Source organism: Galeopterus variegatus, unplaced genomic scaffold (assembly GCF_000696425.1).
Source record: "Galeopterus variegatus unplaced genomic scaffold, G_variegatus-3.0.2 Scaffold338, whole genome shotgun sequence".
NCBI lineage: Eukaryota > Metazoa > Chordata > Mammalia > Dermoptera > Cynocephalidae > Galeopterus > Galeopterus variegatus.
Window position 1 is genome coordinate 572,272 of NW_007726449.1, and position 11,701 is coordinate 583,972.

General features: G+C 40.2%; 1 protein-coding gene across 1 annotated transcript in view; it reads right to left on the reverse strand.

Moving 5' to 3' along the window:
* The window catches only part of TTC39B (tetratricopeptide repeat domain 39B), a 49,140-nt gene extending 42,855 nt beyond the window's left edge, over positions 1-6,285 (reverse strand). The window contains exons 1-3 of the mRNA XM_008567723.1: positions 6,182-6,285; positions 3,875-4,006; positions 2,811-2,887 (exon numbers count right to left, since the gene is read on the reverse strand). Of these exons, the coding sequence (XP_008565945.1) occupies positions 2,811-2,887; positions 3,875-4,006; positions 6,182-6,276 (304 nt within the window). The 5' untranslated portion in view covers positions 6,277-6,285. The remainder of the gene's footprint in view (positions 1-2,810; positions 2,888-3,874; positions 4,007-6,181) is intronic.
* Positions 6,286-11,701: the final 5,416 nt, after the last annotated feature.

Consider the following 11,701-nt stretch of genomic DNA (forward strand, 5'->3'; position numbering starts at 1 on the left):
TGGCAATCCGTCAGCCACGAGAGAACAGCAGGTGTATTCCACTATAAACTCATGAAAAGTTTAAAGAAATATACTCACTCCCGCAGACAACCAGACACTCAAGGATGTAAATGAAAATTACCAAGAGGAAAAACAAATCACATGCTAAAGCTACAATGTTTTGACATTCCCCCTCGAACACAAAGTCTGTCTGGGTTGCAGTGACAGCCAAATTCAATAGGAATAAAATGTAACATAATTTATACAAGTCTTATTCCTTCACTGTGGTTGATTTACACTGGGCAATTCTTTAGTTCTCAAAATTAGCCATTAGGCATTTATGAGTAAGATCTACCAAAATACTTCTGAATTATAAATTCCCTAGTCCACTGAAGAAAATATCTTCATGATGCACTGAAATATTAACTAAGCACAGCTTTTAGGTATAAAGTCTAAATAAACCTATATTTCAGAATAAGCTATAGTTACATGCTAGTTTATTTTTTAGTAACTAGTGAAAAGTAATTTTCTACCTTATTCCACAGTTCCTAGAGTCCAAAGACACTATAAAAAGATAAGAACACAGTAAAACCTATTTTCAAGACATCTGACATAGGAAGAATTCAACATTCCCCTCATCCATATATGACACATTTTGTGCCCTTTCCTACCTGCCTACAGCAGGAAGCGTGGGCACAGTGGAAAGAGCTGTGGCTGAAGGAAAGGCAAGCCAGGCTTAAGCCTGTGCTGCCAGGTGGGAAACTGTGGCCATTTGCTTAACCTCTCTGAACACCAGTTCCCAGTCTGTAAGGAGGAGGTTACACAAATTAGATTGGATAATGTTAAGGAAAACACCAAGGACAAAATCTTGGCTTTTAAAATCTTTCTCAAAATCTTTTAGAGAGTGCTTTTTTAAAACGGCATATTATCATTATTTTTTAAATTATTATTCATACTCACACCAAAAATACCATGTAATTCTTCCCAAAACTAAGGTAAAAAATCTCAAATGTCAGCCTTCATACTACAAAGAAAAAGGGAGGTGGCAGTCAATGGGCCACTGGAGAGAAGCCACACAGAGAGGGTAACAGAAAGAATATAGATGAAAGAGTCAAATTTCTTCTAGGCCTATTTAACTTTCCACTGACCTTCGTTAGTGAACTTTAGGCCTACTGGGGCCAATTTACATAAATGGCCCAAAGATGGAAAATATGAAGACATATTCTACCTGAAATCAAGGGGACAAATAAATTCTTATGTACACTGGGAGGTCAGTTTCTGGAGGAAAAAGATGGGTTTCAGCTGCCTGGAGTGACCAATGAAATACCATTCTATTCTGCCATGGTTTGGGGGTAAACACCATATCCTTCTGGAACAAGTCCCAAAGATGTGATATGTCTCATAATCCTCTCATGTAATCAACACACTAGCCTCACATCATGCAAATGCTTCCAAGTTCTCTAATGTCCATAACAAGTTGATAACATTCATCTAACAAAATAAATAAAATTTCATAATAAAAAACAGTAAAAAATGTGTCTGACCATCAGGAACGACTCTGACAGCTGTATCCAGAACTGCTCTTGCTTAAATCAGCCACAGCTACTTCCAATAGTTTGTGTTACCTCTTCCAGAGAACAAGTTTGACAACGACCACACAGACACAAATTCTCTTGGGATGGCAGAAGCTTTATTCTACAATGGCCACATTTGAAGGACATATTTCTTCTTCTCCAGGATAATCTGGATGCTCCTTTCTTGTAAACCATTCTGACTAGAGTATAACACTAATAAAACAGAGCTGATCATGAAACTTCTACCTGAATTTCAGTGGGAACATCAAGCAATTGACAACAAGAGTCATTTCCTCCCAACCATTGATCAGGATACTGTAGCCATTCCCAGATTCTTGAATATTCCTAAATGTCCACAAACAAACATCTTCCATGCTGTGAAACAGGATCATTTTTAAAAGGTATCAAAATTACTTTTACCATGGAAGAAAACTTTAATAGCCTGTAGAAAACTGAAATTCTCACAGATGGATGGTAAAGACATAACCTGACCTAAGTCTTTGAAGAAAAAACTGGCAATACCTATAAATATTTTAAACTTTTAAACCCTGAGTCCCAGTAATTCCACTCTTAGGAATCTATCCTATGAAACACTCAACAAAATGCATGAAGACATATGTACAAGGATTTTAGTACAAGCATTATTTATAACAGTGAAAAAAAACACCAATATAACTGTCCTTCAATGGAGAAAAAGCAAGTACACCCATCCTGTGGACTACTACGTAGCTGATAAACAGAATGAAGTACATTTATATGTACTGACCTGGGAAAACATCAACGTCAAAAATCACATTGTAGAACAACACGTATTAGGTGATTCTACACTTTCAAAAAATGAACAGTACATGAACAACAAAAACCCTATGTGTACCTTATGTATATATTTGTATACTACTACGTAGCTGATAAACAGAATGAAGTACATTTATATGTACTGACCTGGGAAAACATCAATGTCAAAATCACATTGTAGAACAACACGTATTAGGTGATTCTACACTTTCAAAAAACGAACAGTACATGAACAACAAAAACCCTATGTGTACCTTATGTATATATTTGTATACGAACACAGAAAAATCTGCAAGGCTTCAAAACTAACTATTAACTATGGTTACTTCTTGAAGGGTGAGTATGATGGGAAAGAAAAAAGACATTCCATTTACTTTATATACTTCAGCTTAAGCTTTATGAGCATGATCATTTTTTCATTTTTAAAAGAAAGGAAAAATTAATCTTCTAAATGACGCTTACCTTCACTCAGCTGTTCCAGTGACCCTCTAGAAAGAAGACTTGAGAAAGATTCTATAACCGTGCATTTTTTCCTGAATCTGCATTGAATAAATAGAAGGGGAGATGGGAAATAGAAAGAAAAAAACAACAAATCAGACTGAACTCCTTTTGACATTCATTTCAGTCACAATCACACCAAAGAGTCACCAAGCTGGAACTCTAAACCCTAAAAGGCCTGTAGGGCAGAGCTCACCCATTTCCAACCCTGTACTCCCAGCTCCCGGCATTGGGCTGGCACCTGTGGAACACAACCCATGCTTACTGAACCCGTGCATGGACAAACCCACGCATACGAACACTACACCTGCAAAGCACCTTCCCTTATCTCTATGGCTAAAATCCATATTTCTGTGATAAGAATCTCCACAGGCTAAAAATGGAGTTAAAGGACAATATTTGGAAACGCTGCTCATTTGAAGGGCTTGAAGCATAATTATATGAGGATGTAAGTTCATCTCTGTCAAAAATTCACAATGCTAATAATAGCTTTCGCTAGGGTCTTCCTATACACACAAAGTAAAGCTTAGATAAACTAAAAATCCGCCTCATTTTGACCAACTAAAAGTGTCCACACATGTCCTTCTTAAACACATAAAACATTCCCTTCTAAATTTGCAGCATCTCCTACATAAAATGGGAATGTTCCTGGCTTGGCTTGGCTTGGCATGGCGTGGCACATAGAACCTAATCTCTTCCACCACAGGGAGACCCTGGAGAGGTACTTGCTGCTAACACCACTGAAATCTCCCTCAGACCTTCTCTGAAGTTCAGGCCCCAAGCTATCAAAAAGAGAAGTGGAAGGTATAGATGCCAAATGGGAATCATACTATAATTCCTAGTAGGAACTTGTTTATCTCTATTACGTAAAACCATGTGAAGCTAAGAAGCTCTGAAGCTGAAGTCCTTTTCTGTAGCTATAGCCCACTTGAAACACAGAGCTCTCAGTCAGGCAAACAGTTTTCATTCCATCACACAAACATAAATGTTTGTAGTCATATCTCAAGTATTTAATTGCTCAGTCATACTTTTGGCAGGTTTGTAAAGCGTCCTTCATGGCAGAAATGCCATTTTGGATGTCCTGCTGCTCAAAGGTCATGACAGCCTGCAACACCACAATGGTACTGTAGCCCAAGGCATGGTACATGCTCTCCTTTGCCCTGGGGAGAACACAGGGAATTAGTACATTTCAATACTAATCTTAAGAAATCCTAGTAAATGCATGTCCTAACTTGCACAGTAATAACCTTTACTCCTTCACCGTAATCACTGAAATGACACAGACTGTGAAAGGTATACTCTTTAAAACACAAGCGTCAAAGACTTTCTCACAGGCAGAACAAAACGTTCCAGGTTGAAGTGGACAACATGTTTTCCCCTGTTTCAGCACAAGGGGGCAGCATGCGGACTCAAAGGCTTCCAGGCAAACAATTTTTTCCATTTGAACAAGGGGCAGCGTACTGTCTTCAGCTCTGAGATAAGTGCTAAAATAAAGGCTGCTGGAAATGTACTTTGTGACAGAGAGATTCTGATATGTTTTTTGAAAAATAGAGGCTCATTTAAAATTGTCCCCTCTCCTCTGCAGCTGAAGGCCAAGAAGCTGCAAGATTTTTTCAGCCACAAAGGGCCCTGACAAAAGTAGATCTTAGAACCTTGTATCTAATTTATCCAGTTATCTGAGATTCCTGATTAAAGTTATCAAGTTATTAGTGAGAACTGCTTCAGAATTAGTTAATTAGTCCTAATGTATGACAGACATCCAGATTCTCAGGCTGTGAAAAACTTCGCCATCTCTTTTCTCAAAATGTCTTATGTGAATTAATTATTTCTAAGGTTTAAAATATCAATGCATGTTTTTGTTTTTAATTTAAATATTAATGAACAACAGCCAGATGCTATACAAAACAAATGCAAGCCTCATTATTCTCTTCCCCCATGGGAGTCATCTAAATATCCTTCCTCAGTAATCTGCAGTTTGTCCTGAACTGTGAGGTCACTGCCTGTTGAAAAGAACCACAAAAAAATAAGAGCAGCCCAAAGTTAATCGTTAATTGTGGTTGCAAACCTCACATTTTTAACTAAAAGCTCTTCCAAGAGGAAAAACAGGGATCCAAGTGGGAAAAAAGTATTTTTAACAGTGAAACATACATAAAGATCAGAGAATATAAAACGTGACTGAATAGGATACTAAATAATTTTTTCATCCCATATTATGACCAGCTGGGGTGTCAGTGGCTGAGAAAAAAAGGAGACTTGTTTGAATGAAAAAAAAAGGAGACAGGCAGGTGGGTTGAGAGAGGAGCTAGAGAAACAGAGAGGGAAAGACAAGAAGACAGAGAAGACGACAAAGGGAGGTCGGGGCAGAAAAGAGACAGAAGTCTGAGGGACTGAGGACTGAGGAACATGAGCAGGAGACAGGCGGAACAGAGGCTGTGGGACAAGCACTGGAGACAGCACTGGACAATTTCCTTAGACTGTGGGCTTCACCGCTATTTTACCATCTGTTCTTAACCTCTGAAATGCTAATTGACCAATCATGATCACAGCTATTCTAAATCTTCATAAAATTACCACAACAGCTCCTGAGCAGGTAAATAATCTCTAAGATTCAAAGTCAGTGACCAGAGTCAGGTCACCCTACTGACTGCTCAAAGTAAGGAATGAGATTTCCCACTTTTGTGCCCAAGTACTCTTCGAGAAAATTATTATATGAGGTCTAAGCTTCATCCAAGAAAGTGACTGTGCTTGAAGGCACAATGTAAGATTATTCCTGCCAAGGTGTAGTCACTCTGTAGAGCTGGTGACTGTGGTCAGAGTGAGGCCTTGTAAATGGCTGAGCACGGTTTTGTTGCCACATTTGAAAAACTAACAGGTACTATCAATTGAAATTAAATTGCTTAACTTGTTTATCACATAAATAGGGAATCCCAAGAATATTCTTATTATCTTAAATTTCTTTCTAGCATTGGGATTAGCATATTCTGCTGCTTCTCTCCTCATTTCAAAGGAAACTTTTTTCAATGATAATTAAATTTAAGGGGAACATCCATAAAAATATTTCACCGAAGAAAGCAAAACAGAAGGCCTACAAAATACCTAAGGTGACAATATTTGAACAAATATAGAGATTAAAGTATGAGAATCAGAAATTTTCTACTGAGTAAATTTGTAAAAACAGATCTGAATTTTTAAACTAACCAACAGTAAAGGGTCTCAACCAAATTAGCTTATAAATATTCTGGTAGAAACAGATAAAATAACTTGCAAGCATGACATCAAAGAATCATCAGAAACATTTGACAAACATTTTATCTAAAAGAAATAAAATTAATTACCATGGACGAAGCAATTCTAAGGCATCTGTAAATTTGTTATTTAGAAATAGGTTCAATGCCACTTTGCACTCTTCTAGAGCACTCTTGAGATCCATCTTGGCTGATGATGAACTAAAGATCAAGAAAAAAATACACAGAATTTCTATAGCTTTTACTATTAGCAAGTTGTTCCAGAGAGTGTATGTGTAGACTGTGGAGACAGAAGAACAGGCTGGATGGGATTCTCACTTTGCCACTTAACTGTGTCTCTAACATCCCAGAGTCTCAACTTCCTTATCTGTAGAACGGGACCACCACCACCCACTTCATGGGGCTGTTGTGAGATGAGATTAACTGACAAATAATGCTCACAGTAGGCACTAAACAGATGCTATTTCCCTCCACCATCACTCCGAAGACCCTAAGTGTAGGAACTACCTTCATTCATGCGAGAGGCAGAGATTATTTAGGTTTAGTTTGATTGTATATGGGAAAAAATGTGCTTCCATGGAAAACTATGCATTGTCTAGCCTCCAGAGGAGACCCTAGGTAATTTGAATCTGATTCTACAGGAGATACCTTACAACTCTGTAAATGGTAAATAATTAATAGCAATGCAAAATAATTGTTGTCTACAGATGTGTAAATTTTGTCCTGGTTAATACAGGTTCCACTAACTTCCCTCGCCCATTATAGAAGAGGCTAATTTTCCTGAATTTGCACATTCACTTTAGCATTCCTTCACTCCACATAAATTTGTTTTGTTTTGATTTCTCCTCTGAACCTGTTATAACATCTGCCAAGTGCCCTCATGATTAATGGTTAATCAATGATAACTAATGATTAAATAAAATCTTTAAAGTGTGTTCATTTTTATATCTGTAGGAGTCATGATTTTATCCTTTTAAAAATTGTCTGTTAATCATTTATGATTGACTTTAATCATAAATGATTGGTTATTATTCATTTATGATTGTTCTTTAAAACTTCAGCCATCTCTAAAATGTTTTGTGTAACTACTTCTAATAGGAAAATATTTCAGTAAGTGAATGAGCCGTAGGATGATTTGGTAAACAAAAATGTTAAGAAATAAACTTGAAAAGTGTTAAAGTTGAATTTCCATGCCACCAACCTCTTCAAATTCATTCTTTAAAGCAAAGTCTCACATCAGGTACTGATGTGGCACTACATGGAACCACTCTCTGCCCCAGTCTTCCCATGGCTCCTTCTTGTTACTCAGATCTCAGCCAATGAGGCACCAAGTCACAGCAACCCCACTGACCCCACCCCATCCTGTCTCACTGTTTTTTCTCCATACTATCCTAAAGAATCTCATACATGAGCATTTGTGGACATGTTTGTCTGTCTTCCCTCTCTAGGATATAAATGCAAAAGGTTGTTTTAGTCGCTACTGCGCCACCAGTGCCTTCAGCAGTACCCAGAACATAGTACATGCTCAGTAAATACTGTGGAGTGGGTGGCTTGGTGGAGGGGTAGAGCTGCTCTGGGTAGAAACAGAGAATTCCTCATGCCTAGAGTTTGAGGCACCATCCTCTAGGATGGAGCAGAAATGAGGCAAGCTCTTAATGGAAGGACAGCTGGAGAGCTACAAATCACTTTGCCCTTAAGTTTCCAATGAATGAAGAGATCAAACGAGAATGCTAGAAGTTCACAAACCTCTCACAGGAAGATTTTTCAAAAGAAAATTGGTTAATACCTCCCATATCGGTCCATCACCACAATTGTGTGACACTGTGCCACAAACTTCTCTTGAATTCACCCTGTTTCATCTCTACCACCCAGTCCCAGTAAGCCATTATGTCCTGCCCAGTGTCTGCAGACCTATTTCTCCCCCTCCAGTGAAATCTTTACCTAGAATTCATTCAACAAGTAATCATGGAGCGCTAAGTATGTGCCAGGCACCCTTCTAGGGGCTGGCAATACAGCGATGAACAAGACGCACGGGATCCCCCACTCTCAAGGAGCTTTCCCTCTACTGGGGAAAGAAGGGAGACTTACACAAGTAGACCAGTAACTGACTAAGATCATCTCAGATTGGGATCAGTAGTCTGAGACAGAACCTGGTTAGGGGAATGGGGTGGGGTGAGACCCAGCATTAATAAGGATGATCACAGAAAGCTCTCCAAAAAGGTGACAGCTGAGTGCTGTACAATGGAGCCAGCCACAGCAATATCCAGGTTGGGAGAAGGGGGGATTCTAAACTGGGAATGTGGCAAGGCAGGGAGCAGGAGAAAATAAGGACAGGAAACAGGCAAAAGCCAAAAGCACAGTGGCAGAGAGGATAGATCTTATGCTAAGAACACAAGGGAACACACTGGCTCCACTCCCTTTCTAATCACCTTCAAATCACCCTTCAAATATTAGCTTTCCCAATTTTACCTCCCACGTGTTCTCCTCATCTTCACTCCCACCAATTCTCTCAAATGTTACAGCTCATCCTCTATTCCAGGAAATGGGCTGTGAACAGATTTTGGTTCCCCTGCCAAACACCCACCTCTGCTTCTCAGCTGGTCTCACTGTCACCTGGGAGGATATACAACCATGCATCCTTTAACAATTGAGTCATTAGGCAATTTCGTCATTGTGTGACCGTCATAGAGTGCACACTCAAACCTAGATGGTATCATCTACTACACACTTAGGCCGTATGCAGTAGCCTGTGGCTACCATGTGAGGAATGCACCGCACTAAGATGTCACTAGGCAATAGGAATTTTCAGCTCCACTATAATCTCACAGGAATATTTCAGCTCCATTCTAATCTCATGGGACCACCGTAATAAACGCAGTCCATCATTGACCGAAATGTTATGCAGCATGTGATTGTACCACACATGCCCCAGCTTAGTGGGATAAACAAAAGTGGTAGCACCTCCAAACATGGTGAATGGGGCCTTAGCCAGAAAAACAACCATCTTTGGGGTAACTAAGACCAAGCAGAACATTTCAGTCAGCACTGAACTTGGAAACTGATAATTATCAATTCCTTGAGGTTAGCAGAAGAAATGAGAGACTGCAGGGAGATGAAATCACCACCCCTTATGTTGATTTACTACAGAGGTGGTGCACCTACAATTACGGACTGAAACTAAGCTTCCTGTTTTTCTTACCTCTCTAACTGGCTGCAAACAAGAGGCGATATAAGAGAGAGGCAGACAGCATAGCTGGCTGTAAACTCCCCCTCTTACTTAAAGGAAAACTGCATTCATGTTCATTAGAAATCCAAGTCAGGTATATTTATGATGTTTGACTAAGGTTATTATCCTTGAGCTCTCCCTCGGAGATAAGGACTCCAACCTCGAGGTAACATCAAGGACTTGAAGCTGACCACAGACTCTGTGACGCTGAAGTTTCTAATCCATCATGGGACCCTGACATTTGGCTCAGACCATCTGCTGCTCCCAGATTCTTCCCCCCAACACACTTTTTTTCTTTAGAACAAAGACCCTTACCTCATCTTCCTGCCTCTTTCCATTTATAAACCCCAGAACAGGCATCAGAGGTGGGACAATTTTAGCCTGGTCATCCGCCAGACGCCGGTTATCTGAATAAACCTTCTAATCCTTGCACCAACTTCTGGACTTTCGAGTCATTTGTTCAACGCGAGAGGGCAAGCCCAGCCCAGTCTGGCGGTAACAATGGTAAACTCAGTCCTTCTAAGCGGTTTATGATATGTTCACCTGGAATTAACACCCCTGATGAAATCACCACCCCTTATGTTGATTTACTACAGAGGTGGTGCACCTACAATTACGGACTGAAACTAAGCTTCCTGTTTTTCTTACCTCTCTAACTGGCTGCAAACAAGAGGCGATATAAGAGAGAGGCAGACAGCATAGCTGGCTGTAAACTCCCCCTCTTACTTAAAGGAAAACTGCATTCATGTTCATTAGAAATCCAAGTCAGGTATATTTATGATGTTTGACTAAGGTTATTATCCTTGAGCTCTCCCTCGGAGATAAGGACTCCAACCTCGAGGTAACATCAAGGACTTGAAGCTGACCACAGACTCTGTGACGCTGAAGTTTCTAATCCATCATGGGACCCTGACATTTGGCTCAGACCATCTGCTGCTCCCAGATTCTTCCCCCCAACACACTTTTTTTCTTTAGAACAAAGACCCTTACCTCATCTTCCTGCCTCTTTCCATTTATAAACCCCAGAACAGGCATCAGAGGTGGGACAATTTTAGCCTGGTCATCCGCCAGACGCCGGTTATCTGAATAAACCTTCTAATCCTTGCACCAACTTCTGGACTTTCGAGTCATTTGTTCAACGCGAGAGGGCAAGCCCAGCCCAGTCTGGCAGTAACAATGGTAAACTCAGTCCTTCTAAGCGGTTTATGATATGTTCACCTGGAATTAACACCCCTCTCCAGAAACGCCAGTGCTACCATGTGTTCTGCAAGCAATGACCAGGAGGGTTCTCTCAGGCACCTCTCAGAGACACTTGTTCCTCTCCATTTCCACTGGCCCTCACATTAACTGAGACTCTTACCATCTCAGGTCTGAAACCTGAAACACCGTCCTAACTATTACTGGTCACATGGTTCTCAAACTGCAGCATGCATTAGACTCACCAGAAGGGCTTGCTGAAACACAGACTACTGGGCCCTGTCCCCAGAGTTTCTGACACCCTAGGCCTGGGATGGGGCCGACAAATCCCCAAATGATACGAATTCTGCTTCCATGCTCAGATTACTCTTCTCTACCTAAAGCAGATGTTCATCAGACTGCCTCCTAGATGAAGAACCTAAATTGGCTGCCCATACCTACTGCATGAAGTTCAAGCTCTTCTTCCTGGCTCCAAGGCCCTGGAAATCTGGCCCCACCACACCTGTCCAACCAGACTGGAGAGATGAGCAGGGCTATTTAAAAACAGCCACATATCTTGCAAGAGGCTCATCAACACGGCATCCCCCTCAAGCCAGGCATGATGTAATGAAAAGATTCCTGGACTGGAAATGGGAAGTCAGCATTGCCATTCTTTAGTCATGTGATCTTCCGAAAGTCCCTTAACCTCCCTGAGTCCCTTGCCTCATCTTTGAAATGCCCTTCCATTCCACAGCACATACAGGAGAAACAAAGGCAATGAGTGCTAAGAGCATGCTTTGTGAACTTTCAGGCCCTGTGCAAATTAACCATCACATATAAATCTCCAAAAGCCATGCAAGCTCAGCCCACAAAACTCATGTTCCTGACCTGCTGGAGCCCTGCCCAGGTGCCTTTCTTCATACATATCTTTCTTCCTGTTTCTAATTTAGAAGATATGTTCATTTAAAGGCAGAGTAAGTTTCCTAGTATTATTTTTAAAAAAGAAAAAAGCACAAAACTAATACATACTTATAAACATTTGGAACTATACTAGCATTATTACTTACATTCCAATTCCATCTCTTCCTTTATTAATCACTTAATAACCTTGGTTGCAAAAAGCTACATTTAACATAGCGGATTATGATTTTTTTTTTTTTGTCTTTTTTTGTCTTTTTCCGTGTCCGGCAACAGATCGCAACCCTCAG